At 38.0% G+C, this 14,476-nt stretch overlaps 1 protein-coding gene across 1 annotated transcript; it reads left to right on the top strand.

The window, feature by feature from the left end:
• Positions 1–10,714: 10,714 nt before the first annotated feature.
• Positions 10,715–14,176, top strand: LOC115971505 (E3 ubiquitin-protein ligase WAV3). Its single transcript, XM_031091470.1, has 2 exons — positions 10,715–11,565; positions 11,752–14,176. Exons 1-2 carry the CDS (start codon positions 11,188–11,190, stop codon positions 13,699–13,701), a joined length of 2,328 nt encoding a protein of 775 aa, XP_030947330.1. The 5' UTR covers positions 10,715–11,187; the 3' UTR covers positions 13,702–14,176.
• The last annotated feature ends 300 nt before the right edge of the window (positions 14,177–14,476 follow it).

Consider the following 14,476-nt stretch of genomic DNA (forward strand, 5'->3'; position numbering starts at 1 on the left):
TGATTGTGTCTCATGTCAGTTAGGAAAACAACCAGCTTTGCCTTTCAATACTAGTGAATCAATAACAACTGATATCTTTGACCTTATTCATTCTGATGTTTGGGGGCCTTCCTCTGTCTCTAGTATTGGTGGGTCTCGATATTTTGTTGTCTTTGTTGATGATTACTCTCGCTATAGTTGGATTTTTAATATGAAACATCGTTCTGAATTATTGCAAGTATATTCTAATTTTGCAAAAATGGTTGAAACTCAGTTTTCCAAACGCATCAAAATTTTTCGATCTGATAATGCTCTTGAGTACACTCAATATGCTTTCCAAACTGTTTTGCATTCCTATGGCACTGTTCATCAACTAACTTGTCCAGGTACCTCTCAGCAAAATGGTAGAGCCGAACGAAAACTTCGTCATATTCTTGACACTGTTCGTGCTCTCCTTCTCTCTGCCAAAGTTCCTGCTCCTTTTTGGGGTGAAGCTGCTCTTCATGCTGTTCATACTATTAATCGCATTCCAGTCCTGTTATCCAAAATCAAACTCCATATGAGCGCCTTTTTGGGTCACCTCCAGACTATCACCACCTTCGCTCCTTCGGTTCTGCTTGTTTCGTTCTTCTTCAGCCACATGAGCATAACAAACTTGAGCCTCGGTCAAGGCTTTGTTGTTTTCTTGGCTATGGCGAAACTCAAAAGGGGTATCGGTGTTATGACCCTGTCTCTCATCGTCTTCGTGTTTCCCGCAATGTTGTCTTTTGGGAACATCGCCTCTTTGTCGAGCTCTCTCACTTTCGTGCCTCCCTATCTTCCTCCTCTGTTTTAGATCTTTTTCCAGATGAGGCACATATTCCTTCTGTAGCTGCTCCTGATCCTCCTGTAGTTGCTCCTGATTCTCTTGTAGACTTCTCTGTCCAACCACCAGATATCACTGATCCCTTTCCTAGTTCACCCTTTAATGAACAGGTGGAAGATGAACAGGTTGAAGACGAGCTACCCAACCCCAACCCTGAGCTTGGGTCCCCTGCTCCTGCTCCGCCTGAAGATCTTGCACAAGACATTCCACCTCGTCACTCAACTCGAGTAAGATCTATTCCTGCACATTTACTTGACTATCATTGTTACACTGCTCTTGCTACACTACATGAGCCTCACACCTATCGTGAGGCTTCCACTGACCCTTTATGGCAGATTGCAATGAAAGAGGAACTTGATGCATTATCTAAAAATCATACTTGGGATTTGGTGACACTCCCTCCCGGGAAATCTGTGGTTGGTTGTAAGTGGATCTACAAGATTAAGACTCGCTCTGATGGGTCCATTGAGCGCTACAAAGCTCGTCTTGTTGCAAAAGGTTTTACACAGGAGTATGGGATTGATTATGAAGAGACCTTTGCTCCGGTTGCTCGTATCTCATCTGTCCGTGCCCTCTTAGCTGTTGCTGCTGCCCGTAAATGGGATCTTTTTCAGATGGATGTCAAAAATGCATTCCTTAATGGGGATTTACATGAAGAAGTTTATATGCAACCTCCTCCTGGTCTCTCTGTTGACTCAAACAAGGTTTGTTACCTTCGACGTGCACTTTATGGCCTTAAACAAGCTCCACGAGCTTGGTTTGCTAAATTCAGCTCTACCATCTCTCATTTGGGTTACATGGCCAGTCATTATGATTCTGCCTTATTTCTTCGTCGCACTGACAAAGGCACTATTTTACTTCTCCTATATGTGGATGATATGATCATAACTGGTGATGACCTCAGTGGCATTCAAGAACTCAAGGATTTTCTCAGTCAGCAATTTGAGATGAAAGATCTTGGACATCTCAGCTACTTCTTGGGTCTTGAAATCACTCATTCTACTGATGGACTTTATCTTACTCAAGCTAAGTATGCTTCTGAACTCTTGTCTCGAGCTGGACTCACTGATAGCAAGACTGTTGACACTCCAGTTGAGCTTAATGCGCATCTGACTCCCTCAGGGGGGAAACCATTGTCTAATCCCTCTCTTTACAGACGATTGGTTGGCAGCCTAGTTTATCTCACAGTTACTCGTCCAGACATCTCCTATGCTGTTCATCAGGTGAGCCAGTATCTGTCTGCTCCACGATCAACTCACTATGCTGCTGTTTTGCGCATTCTTCGATACTTGAAGGGCACCCTCTTTCATGGCCTTTTCTACTCAGCTCAGTCTCCTCTTGTACTCCGTGCATTCTCTGATGCTGATTGGGCAGGAGATCCTACTGATCGCAGGTCTACTACAGGTTACTGTTTTCTCCTTGGTTCTTCTTTGATTTCTTGGCGAAGCAAGAAACAAACTTTTGTGGCCCGCTCCAGTACTGAAGCAGAATATCGTGCTCTTGCTGATACCACATCTGAGCTCCTTTGGCTACGATGGCTCCTTAAGGATTTGGGTGTGTCCACCTCCTCTGCTACTCCCCTTTATTGTGACAACCAGAGTGCCATTCATATTGCTCATAATGATGTCTTTCATGAACGGACTAAACACATCGAGATTGATTGTCATTTTATCCGTTATCATCTTGTCCATGGTGCTCTTAAGCTTTTCTCCGTCTCCTCCAAAGATCAACTTGCAGATATCTTCACCAAGTCACTTCCTAAGGGACGCACTCGTGATTTGGTTGACAACCTCAAGTTGGTCTCACATCCACCTTGAGTTTGAGGGGGGCTGTTAATGTATATTATGTTATGGGCTTTAGGCCCAATTAGGTTACTTGTATAGCACACTGGTACTTGTACTACACTTTACTTGTACCGCACACTTACGCCTCCTATATAAGGCTCTGATGTATATTCTCTTATTATGAAATACAATACAATCATTCAGTATTTCTAACAACATAAAATCTTAATATTTTTTTTTTTTTACAAATTTTTTATCAATCATATATGAAGTATAATAAATATGTGAAAAATAATAAATTTTTGTAAAAATGATATTATTCCAATCACAATTTTTCAATATAATAAAATATAAAAAATTATACATATAAAGATGAATCTTTTTTTTTTTTTTTGAGGGAATATAAAGATGAACCTTGATTCTTATACATCCATACATTAATTAGTTCTCTATAACTTACTTTAGCACACGCAATCTTAAATGAGTCATGAGATTACGAATCTACATCTAATTGGTAGCCATTTCATTTTCAACATCCAAAATCTTAAACATATAATTGAACTACAAGAGGAAATAAATCACTTGTATTTTTTGGATTTTGATGAATCAAACAAATCACTAGCTGAGGTTGAACGTTTACCTTTATGAGGATCATTATGCAAATTATTTTAGAAGAAAAGAGTTAATCCAATTTTCAGGATGGACTCTTAATTTTGGTCATTTAAACAATTGCTTAAAAACCCCAAATGGAGAAGGTTCCATAATTTTAATCTTATAGTACAATTCTACACTATTTTTTGTTTCTGAATTATAATTTTACACTTCTATAACAATCCAAAATAAGATATATACTTCATACCTACTGAATTTTATATTTTTATTTTAGAAAGTAGTCCATATTTGGTTACCTCTCTCTCTCTCTCCTAACAGATGATAGTCACATTGTCACAATATAACTTTACAGTATTTTAATATTGTATTATTGTCATATTAAAATGTGATAGGGTTAAGTAAAGACAATATCTACCTTAAATTAAATTATACGTTCTATCATGTTACATGATAACTCTATGTTTCTTTATTTTAAATTTCTTCTTTCTTTTGGCCATTTTACAAAGAACATAAGAAAATCACAATCGTACATAGAAACTTCATATAACATTTTCTAAACGGTACTCTACAATGGGTATCTAATTCTTCAAAAACATTTTTGATAGCATAGAATAGAATGACACTAAAGTAAGTATTCTTTTATAATTTCTATAAGTTTAAGTTTTTCTTATATTCATTTCTAGAGATTCACAATCTTATTATTGACTAATTGTATATATCATGAACGCTTAAAGATTATATATATCAATTTTTAAGTTTTCTTATATTCGTTCGTAGAGAGCCATAATCCAATGGTGATAAGTAGTAGCATTGTTGATACCATGAACACTTAGCTAGCCAAACAATTATCTTAAAACTTAAAGGGAAAACACAATTGGGTTTATTTTTTCCTCCCTCCTAAAAAAGATGGTTGATTAAAGATCAAGGAATCGTCAAGTATTTTCGTTCATAGTCACCATTGATGAACGAACTCACTTTAATGAGGCGAACCTCAACTCCCAAAGCACGTGAGTTTAATCCCCAAAGCAACTGACATAACTTGCAAACAAATGATATGCATGCTCTCACAGATCGCCCACAATTAAACGATAATCATGGCCCATGTCCCATGACATCAACCATGGAACTTATTTGGAAACTCAGAATACACTTACGAGTTTTTCGGTCCTTGTGTTGAGATGGACTAAACGTCCTAAATATAATAAAATGCAAGCACAAATTTTTCTTAATACATGCACTTTTGAATGAAAATTCAAGTTTATTATATGGACAGACAGGACAGTTATGAGCCCGAAAATGAAAAATATGGAGAAAGAGTGATAGACCAGTTGTTTGGCCAATTTCAATTTACATAAAAACTCGTTCCTTCCCGTGAGTCTTTTTTAAGGGGTTGAGTGTTGTCTTCCAAAGCATAAAAGCATTAAAATAAATTGGTGAAACAGCAGTAAACCTAGCTTTGTAGTAGGCTTCTTCTTCTACCAGCACATCCTCCAAAGGAACAAAATCAAAGTCGTTCTATTCAGAAATTTTTGACCTTCCTCTAGAAGAAAACCAAGTAAAGTGCATAGAAAAACAAGTTAAAGTGGCTTTACTCTGCCTAACTTTAAAATAAAAATAAGGGAGCTAGTAATTAAATAATGATTAGAGTAAGATTTTTGCTCATACTTTATTCCCGGAAGGAGTTGACATTTGACAAACCCAGTTCGGCAGTGGCTGTTCTTAAACTAATTTATTAAAAAAAAAACGTCAGCATGCATGGGAGATAGGCTAACGGCGTTAGAATCAGAGACCTAAAACAGGGACCCACGTGAGTGTCGGAATTATTGACTGTTGATGTCACAGTACTCACTCAAGGCCTCGATCTTTGTTTGCTGTCAAAATCATATGCACGCTGTGATTCTCTTTTTCGGGAAGGTACCATAGCCGTGTGAACCTCTCCATTCCTCCTGTTGCATTGGGTTGCTAAATTCAATCTATTATAACTCTCAGTCGTTTACTACGGAAGCTTGGGTTTAGATTTTCAATAACCGAGTTGGCCAAGTTATAAATAAATTAAAAAAAAAAAAGCTAACGAATATTCTTAATAATTTATTTAAATAAATTTTTAATGGAAAAAAATAATTAATAATTTAATTAAAAATTTTTTTTTTTCATAAAAGTGATATTATAATTTTTCTAAAATAAATTGTTAACCAATACCCTAAGGACACTCAATAATATGACCAATAAATTAAAAGAACTCATATATGGCCCAGCTTGAGAAAATTTTTAAGTATTTTTAGAGTACGAAAAAATGGTGTTACTTTTTCTTATATTCATGGTAAACTCCACCATAAATTTAATGTGTAGACCTCACTATGAATGTGAGAAAATGAATAACCATTTTCTATACTTAAGAAATAGTACCTAAGAATTACTCCCAGCTAGGTCTCATGTCCAGGAATTTGCACCATATTTTTGATCCCCTTAAAAATATTAGTACCCCTATCTTACTAATTACTAATAAATAAGTAAAGCTTGTAATAACTATAAATAACTAATATTATTTACACTTTGACCATTACGCACTTTTGGCGTGATGGCCACTCTACAAATACAAAATTCTTGTGGGTGGTGGGGACAAAGGGCGAGATTCAAGTCTCGAGAAAGGAGTTTTATACACATATACACTTAGATTATTTTAAAGTAGAATTTATATATTGTATAAATATATATATATATATATATATATTATTTAAGCTTGTAAGGGCCTTTTTTGTGTATGGTGTATTGGGCTTGGGCTGCCTCCTGCGGTAATGGGCTAGGCTGCCTCCTGCGGTGATGGGCCCGAATATTTATGAGTAAAGGAGTTGGGGCCGGTCCAATTGTAACTCAACTTGGACCGGTTTGTGCACAAACTTATGTCTTGCCTGCCAGGAGTAAACTTACGGCAAGTAGAACTGCTGCAGACGAGTTACAGCAGGCAGATATAATAATAATTAAAACAGAGTATTCTGATTATTTAAATAAATGGCTATGTACTCCTTACTAATAAAGCATGATTACAGTCATATTGATGTCAATCACAAAGAGAAAATGAAGAAAATAATACTGGCTAACTTAAATGGGCATAAATTAAGTTTTAAGCTTAGTCTGCCGCAGTAAAGCCAAAGAGGAGAGAACGCCTCTTCTCAATGCAAATAATCTCACAGGAAAAAGATCCTGCCGTGGAGATTAATGGTTTTGAGGGAGTCGGACTTGAATGGTTATTACCCAAAAAGAAAGTATCCTTATTTACGTCTTGGAAGAAAGTAAGATTTGAAGGGGGAGAGAGGGAAACCAATCTATTGGTGTATGCCCATTGAACTAACTCTCCTTTTTCCTTCGTTTTCTTTCTATTTTCCTCTGCTTTCTTTTTTATCTTTTTTTTTTCTTTTGTTTTTGTTCTATTTTTCTTTTCACTCCGTAAAATATACTCTGTTTTTCGATCTTTTCTACAGGGCACGGCAAAAGCCTTTTTATAGTGCTTGCCGAGACCAAGGTTTTACCATTTTTCCCCTTAACCGCCTCTGTTTAGTTTAGGCGTACTTGCCGACCACCAGAGCTGTGTGCCACTCACTCTTGCCAGACAGAGGCAGGTTTCATTTCTCCCTCTACCGTAGCACTTCTTTCCTACCACGGTATAAATGCTCTCTCTCTCCACTCTCAAGGCATGCACCCAACGGTTATCCCTCAAACTTGCCTCTTTTGGGTGGTCTGTCATCCCAGCAGGACGTACCTCCCAAAAGGGCTTTGAGCAGGAGCTGCAAACAGACCTTTTCCCCTCTCCCCACCACCAAACCATACCCCATTTACCTCTTACCTCTGACCCATGGCCCCACCATGTCCTATATTGGCTGGGTACAGGCTGGTAGTACTTGGGTCTTACGCGTGCTTCCCTTTCATATATGTCCAAGAGTCTGCCTGCTGCTCATGCGTCTGCCGTGATCTGGAGACTCTCCGTCTGCGTTTCCTGACACTTCATGTGGGCTTTTCTTTGGTTTCCCGCTCCATTCAGGAGCTGGGCTTCGTATGATGATGGGCCTTACATTTATTTGACCTACTTTTGTTATTCTTTATTGCCTGCCACGTTGAACTGTTATTCCTGCCGTAATAACTTAATCCTACTGGACCTCTTTTTGGGCCAGCCGTTTATCCCTTTTCTCAATGGCCTGTCATGGGCACTCTTTTACTTTTACTCATGGGCTCCTATGTCCCTTTGGGCATCCATGGCCCGATTGCTTTCTTTGGGCTTCCTCGGCCCGTTTGCTAATTCCACACTCCTATGGGCTTTTTACTAACTTCATTGGGCTTCCCCATCCCAATAACCTTATCCTTATCTTTGGGGTTCATGGGCCTACCATAAACCCCTTACTCTCTTAGTTTGCATTACCTTGGGCCTGCGATGGCCCTTTCTCACTTTTCTACCTCATACTCTGCCCATGGGATGCTATTTCTTTCTTTCCTAGTTTCTTTGAGCCCGCTTGCCTCTTCAAGAGCCATTTATTTGTTTGTTGGGCCTGTGATCCATGATTCCTGCCGCTTGGGCCTAATGAGTTTTTTGCTATTTATCTTGTCAATTCTTCGTGGCCCTCATTATTGGGCTTTTCTGTCTGCCTGGGCTTCCACAAATGGCCCTCAACAAAGCTCTATTTGTTTTGGCAGTAATTTTTTTAAGAAAGTGATTGAATTTTCAAAATCTTATTTTTCTATGTTTGATAGCAACCTTAAATAAGTTGAAACAAATCTTCTAACTTTTCTTATTTGGGTTGTTGTGAGATAAAGTTGTTTTCACAAAAAGAAAACAATCTCTAAAAATAAGTCATACATACATTTTCTGTTGACTGAATATAGTTTTCTTTGACCCATTGTTTATGATGCTACCAAACATTAGAAAATATAGAAAACTATCTTAACACAAAGTTTTCCATCAAAAAAAGTCAAAAAGTATTTTCTATAAAAATATCTCATTTTCCTATACTTGTTAACAACCTTAAATGAGTTGAAAAAAATCTCTTAACTTTCCCTATTTAGGTTGTTGTGAGATAGAGTTGTTTTCAAAAAAAAAAAAAAAAAAAAGTGGAAAACAATCTCTAAAATTAAGCCACATATTCCATTTCTATTGACTGAAAATAATTTTCCTTTGACCCATTTTTTGTGATGCTACCAAATACTGGAAAATACAGAAAACTATTTTAACACAAAATTTTCCATCGAAACAAGCGGAATGAAATATGACATTTGTAAATAAACTATTTTAAGAAAATTTTGATATCATTTTATGAGAAATATAAAATCCTGTAAAAAAAAAAAAAAAAAAAGTTAACAAATGCTCTAAGAGCATTGATTTAGGAAATTTTTTACAGAAAAAAAGTAATTGATTTTTTGGACAACTTTTTATATTTTCCATGAAAATTGTATTAATTTTTTTTAAAATTGGTCTATTAACAAATGTCATTACGACACTTGTTAACCACATTAAAAAAAATTACTTTTTATTTTCTAATAAAAATTTTCTTAAAATATTTTTTAATTAAACCAATACCATTAAACTATCCGTTAATTTTTCCTTATATAATACTAATTAGTGTTTAAAATGAAAACATTCAGAGTTTAAATTGATACTCTTCATTTAAATACACCAACTAATTAAATTGGAAATGTATGCTGATTGTGTATTATTACACTGCAATTTTAATTGTACTCTAAACAAAAAAAAAAAAATATTAATAATATAATAGGCAGGTGAGTCACCATTTAATGTGTGCTTAAGTAGATGCCTCACCAGCCAATTTTTTTTTTAGTAATTAAATAAATGACTTAGCTAATTATGTTTCTCTTTTTAGTAAACAACCTAGCCATTTATTTATTTTTTTTTAAGTTGGCTCTTACCATGTTTGAAGTCTTGGACTCCAAATCTCCAACCTCCAATAAATAGATGGCAAATGAGTCATGTAAAATAATGTTATTTTTGTATTAATGTTTAGAGTCAAACTTTGTTTGTTTGTTTTTTTTCTTTTGGTAGACAACTTGGCTATATGTATATTTCCAGACGAGCACAACCAATATATTCACGTTGCCTTTGTGACAAATAATATGTGGGTACAAATTAATTGTCATGGATGCCACCATTCCATCCTCACTAAGAAATGCTTTAAAGGCATATTTATCCATGGAAAAGTTCCTCATTTTTAGGCTCCTCATTTGGCTAACTTCCAATATGGGTTCCAAAGTCGACATTGCACTATTCATGTACCTCTTGATAACTTGATATGGACATGATATATGGGGGTTGTACATAGAGGACTTGTGCATGGTGGACTCCGAACCACTGACACAACCCTAGAGGGGACGGGTCATGTGGGTGTCTGAGCCTCTCAGCCTCTGATATCCTGGACCTCTAATTGCCATATTAGTGGCCTTTACTTTTCCACGCTGATACGGTAATTAACACTCCAAGATATGCAAAGCTGGATTCTGACCCAATGTTTTTACTGCAAAAATTTAACACACTAGCATGCCTGCAATCCTAGGTTCCTACCCTGCTCAACTTTGCTTAGTGCATGAAAATTTGGGTGCTCGTTTAACCTGTGCACACCGTACAACTTGTGCTTAAATGTATTGGCCCCACTTTTTGTACAATAAAGTTCACGTGAATTTGCATGTGTTTGGGATTGTCATCATCATCACCACACAGTACCCACCTAATCAACGGCTAATGATACCTCAATAAATGAATCCAAGTGCTACTTTATAGTGCACAATACATATATATGAATTTTATTAATGTATGCGATAAGCGCATCTAACAGTAAACTAATTTTGAAAAAAAAGTTGGTCGAAAATTAAAAAAAAAATTTGACAATTTTTTCAATTTATAATAAAACTTTTCAAAAAAATGAATTTATTAATATATGTCTTAAGACACATATTAAGAAATTTGTTTTTGGAAAATTTTTTATCTAAAATTGAAAAAACCTATCTAAACTTTTTCAATTTTTAATAAATTTTTTTTTCAAAAAATAATATACTATTGTGTGCCCTTAGATACACGTAAGTAAAATCTTCTCTGTGTGTGTGTATATATATATATATAATATATATATATGTCCCCACTCTAGACTGAACCATCCACAGTGCAATTCGAATTAACTCGCAGGGAATGGAGACTGGTAGCCACGCTGTATTGACTTGAAGAATTTAGATAGAGTTACATTCACGCGCGTGGGGATGAAAATTTTGAAGAAATTCATTAAGAGCATGGGTCATATAAGGCACAGTCACCAGGTTACAGGTCGGTGGCTGTAATCTGATTCTCTAAAGAAGGTAAAAACGTTGACTGGTTATCCAAAAATCAATGGACACGTGTCGGTTGCATTGTAAATTCCTAATTTACATTTTCCAATGAATATAAATATTGAATGCAAGAGAAAAAGCATTTCCTCCGTATCTCACAGAAAGAAATATAGATGGTAGATAAGATCTCAACTTCTCAAGCCTTTTCTGTTGCACAGATCTTTTTTAGGGTCTAACTATAGAAGAAAGAGAACCAAAGGATAAAAGAAACAGTGTGTGTACAAAGAAAAAAAGAGAGTGAAAGGTCTGGTATTTGGTTCTGGGTTTCTCTCTCTCTCTCTCTCTCTCTCTCTCTCTCTCTCTATCTTAAAATCTCAGTGCTTTTTATTTTTTGGTCACATAGTTTTGGTTTCATTTAATCCCTATGATCTTCTCGCAAAATAGAATCCTGCCTTTTTTTCTTCCGTGCCAGCATCAGATCGATCAAAACAAAACTTCTTTTTCACTCACAACTTCGTCTCTGGAAAAGATAAACAAAGGTGGAGAGATATACTAAATAAGATAGAGAGAAAAGAGGAAAAGAAACACAAAAAAGTATCTACTAGATTTCTGATCTTTTTTTTAGTCTGAGAAATGGGTACTGGTTGGAGAAGAGCCTTTTGCACTACAATCCCTCGAGACTCAGGTTCTTCTTCACTCTCTGACAAGCAACAAAGAAGCCCTAGCTCCAGTCCAAGCCCAAGAAGCTGTACCAGGTTGGGATTTTTCTCTGGTAGTAGCAACCCTTCCACACCTCGTCTGCAGTCTCAGCCAGTGTCAAGCCCAAGCCTTCGTTGCCGCACCACATCAGAGGCAGCTCAAGCACAAATTGTCAATGAAAGTCCGAGACTTCAATGCAATACCAGCACTCCCAAGACCTCCAAGAGCCCAAGAACACTACTTGCCTCAAACCAAACTTCTCCTCGTTCTCCTCTCAAGTTGTCCCTCTTCAAGAACAGTTTCAAATTCAGAGTAAGTACCGTATTTTTATGTTCTTTATAATCAAATAATTGTACACGAAAGATTTGAATCCTCAACGTTTCTGTTGGAAATACCAAAATATATAATCAATTGAGCTATAACTTTCTTTCTAATCAATAGCAAATCTAAATCATTAAGAATTGTATTTTTTTTTTTTTTTTGTATTTTGTATTACAGAGTAGCTGTGGAATTTGTTTGAATAGCGTGAAGACAGGTCAGGGCACGGCGATTTACACAGCGGAATGTGGTCACGCATTTCATTTTCCTTGCATAGCCGCACACGTACGCAAACATGGCAAACTGGTTTGCCCAGTTTGCAACGCTAACTGGAAAGACGTACCTTTGCTCGCTATACACAAGAATCTCGGCTCGCAATTTCCCGACCAAAACGACGTCGTCGCTGCTGTGGACAGTGACTACAAGCACACTGACACCAAGATTGAAGAAAAAGCAATCATAGAATCATCTCCTAGATTCCTCAATCCGAAGCAAGAGATACAGCAACACCAACAGCAACCAAAGCCGTCCGATTTGAGATCCTACAATGACGATGAGCCTCTTCTTTCTCCCACAACTGGTTCAAGGATTATTCCAATCCCAGAGGCAGACGAGAATGTTGAAGAAGACGAAGAAAACGACGACGTTGAAGAGTTTCAAGGCTTCTTCGTCAATCCAAACTCTTCTTCTTCAATCAAATACTCAGATGATCCCAGAGATTCTTCGAAGAACATGGTTCGGGTTAGATTATTACCCGAATCAGCAGTGGTAGCAACATGTAAGACCCACGAGAGCTACGTGGTGGCCCTGAGGATTAAAGCTCCGCCACCTCCGGCGCGCAACACGGCGGCTTCCGCGCTCTTAGACCCCACACACCGTGCTCCGATTGATTTGGTGACGGTGCTTGATGTGAGTGGAAGCATGACTGGTGCCAAGCTGTACATGCTTAAGCGCGCTATGCGTTTAGTCATTTCCTCACTCGGCTCAGCCGATCGGCTCTCTATTGTGGCATTCTCTGCCGTTTCCAAAAGATTATTGCCTCTCAAAAGAATGACAATCCAAGGTCAGCGCGCGGCTCGGCGCATCGTTGACCGGCTCGTGTGTGGTCAAGGCACTAGTGTAGGTGATGCCTTGAGAAAAGCTACAAAGGTGTTGGAAGATAGGAGGGAGAGAAACCCAGTTGCGAGTATCATGCTCTTATCGGACGGTCAAGATGATCGAGCCAATTCAAGCAAAGCTAATCAACGGCAGGGTTCAAGCCACGTGTCAGCTACTCGTTTTTCTCACATTGAGATCCCAGTTCATTCTTTTGGGTTTGGTGAAAACGGTGGCTACAGCCACGAGCCAGCTGAGGATGCGTTTGCCAAATGCGTCGGTGGGTTACTGAGTGTGGTGGCTCAGGATTTAAGGGTTCAGCTGGGGTTTCCTCCATCAACGGCTGAGATTTCGGCTATTTATTCATGCAACGGACGGCCCACAGTGCACGGCTCTGGCTCGGTGCGGCTCGGTGACTTGTACGCCGAGGAAGAGAGGGAATTGCTCGTGGAGGTTAAGGTTCCCACGTCGGCAATTGGGTCCCACCACGTGATGTCTGTTCGATGCCTTTACAAGGATCCTGCCACTCAAGAAGTTGTGTATGGGAAGGAACAAGCACTCCTAGTACCTCGTCCTCACACCGTTCGATCCTCGGCTCCTAAGATCGAACGGTTGAGGAACTTGTTCGTGACCACTCGAGCCATAGCCGAATCGAGGCGGTTAATGGAACACAACGAGCTGTCTAGTGCTCACCACTTGCTCGCTTCGGCTCGAGCTTTGTTAGTGCAGTCGAGTTCGAGTTCAGCTGAGGAATACGTTCGGGGATTGGAAGCTGAGCTGGCGGATTTGCATTGGAGGAGACAGAATCAGCTGGAGCAGCAGCAGCAGCAGCAACAGCAAGTGATGATGATCCAACGGAGGAGAGGGCACGAGAGGGATGTGATGGGTGGTGGTGGATTGGTTGATGAGAATGGTGAGCCGCTTACACCGACATCGGCTTGGAGAGCGGCTGAGAAATTGGCTAAGGTAGCTATTATGAAGAAGTCGATGAATCGAGTCAGTGATTTGCACGGCTTTGAAAATGCTAGATTTTAATAATTCTGACTTTTGGGAAATAAATAAATATAAAAAAAGCAATGTTTATTTGGAAAAAAAAAAAAAAAAAGAAAAAAAAAGAGAGAGAAAATAGGGTTGCATTGGTTTTTGGGGGATGGATGATATGAATTGAAAAATAGGGACAAGATGATAGCAGACGGCGCGGCCCTTTCTGATGAGATCAGAGTTAGTAATTGATTGGATTTTGGATCAGAATGGGTGGCTTGTTTTAAAGCTTGTCTTTTTGTCTTGTGCTTTTTTAATATGGGAATATTAATCCCACATGATCTCTCTTTTTTTGAGAGACTCCGTTTGGTACTTTTGTAGGGAATTTCATGATGAACATCAAAAGGTTAAAAAAAAAAAAATGGAGTAAAATGCTAGCTAGTATACCTCTAATTGTAATGTAATGGAGTTGTTGTTGTTGTGCCTGAATGAAAATTGAAAAAAAAAAAAATGACTCTGTTCGATTGTATCTTTTCTTTCACTTTTATTTTGTGTGTGATGAGTTAAAATTTGATTCAGTTATCAAGTACTTGTAGTTTGATAGGTGCGTGGTGTAGTTTGGAGTATAGCAGGGATGAGCGTGGCGAGTTAGGATTTGTTTACTAAAAATTTGGAAAAAGTGTAGAACAGAATGATGAGTAGGTACGAGATGAATGATGACCAAATCATTTCCTTTTTTTGTGTTATTCTATTTAATCTCTTTAACGTGACAACTTTTGTTAGAATTTGAGAACTTCGAAGAACCTTATTAGAGTAGACCCTTGCCACA

This window comes from Quercus lobata, chromosome 12 (genome assembly GCF_001633185.2).
Source record: "Quercus lobata isolate SW786 chromosome 12, ValleyOak3.0 Primary Assembly, whole genome shotgun sequence".
Classification (NCBI taxonomy): Eukaryota; Viridiplantae; Streptophyta; class Magnoliopsida; order Fagales; family Fagaceae; genus Quercus; species Quercus lobata.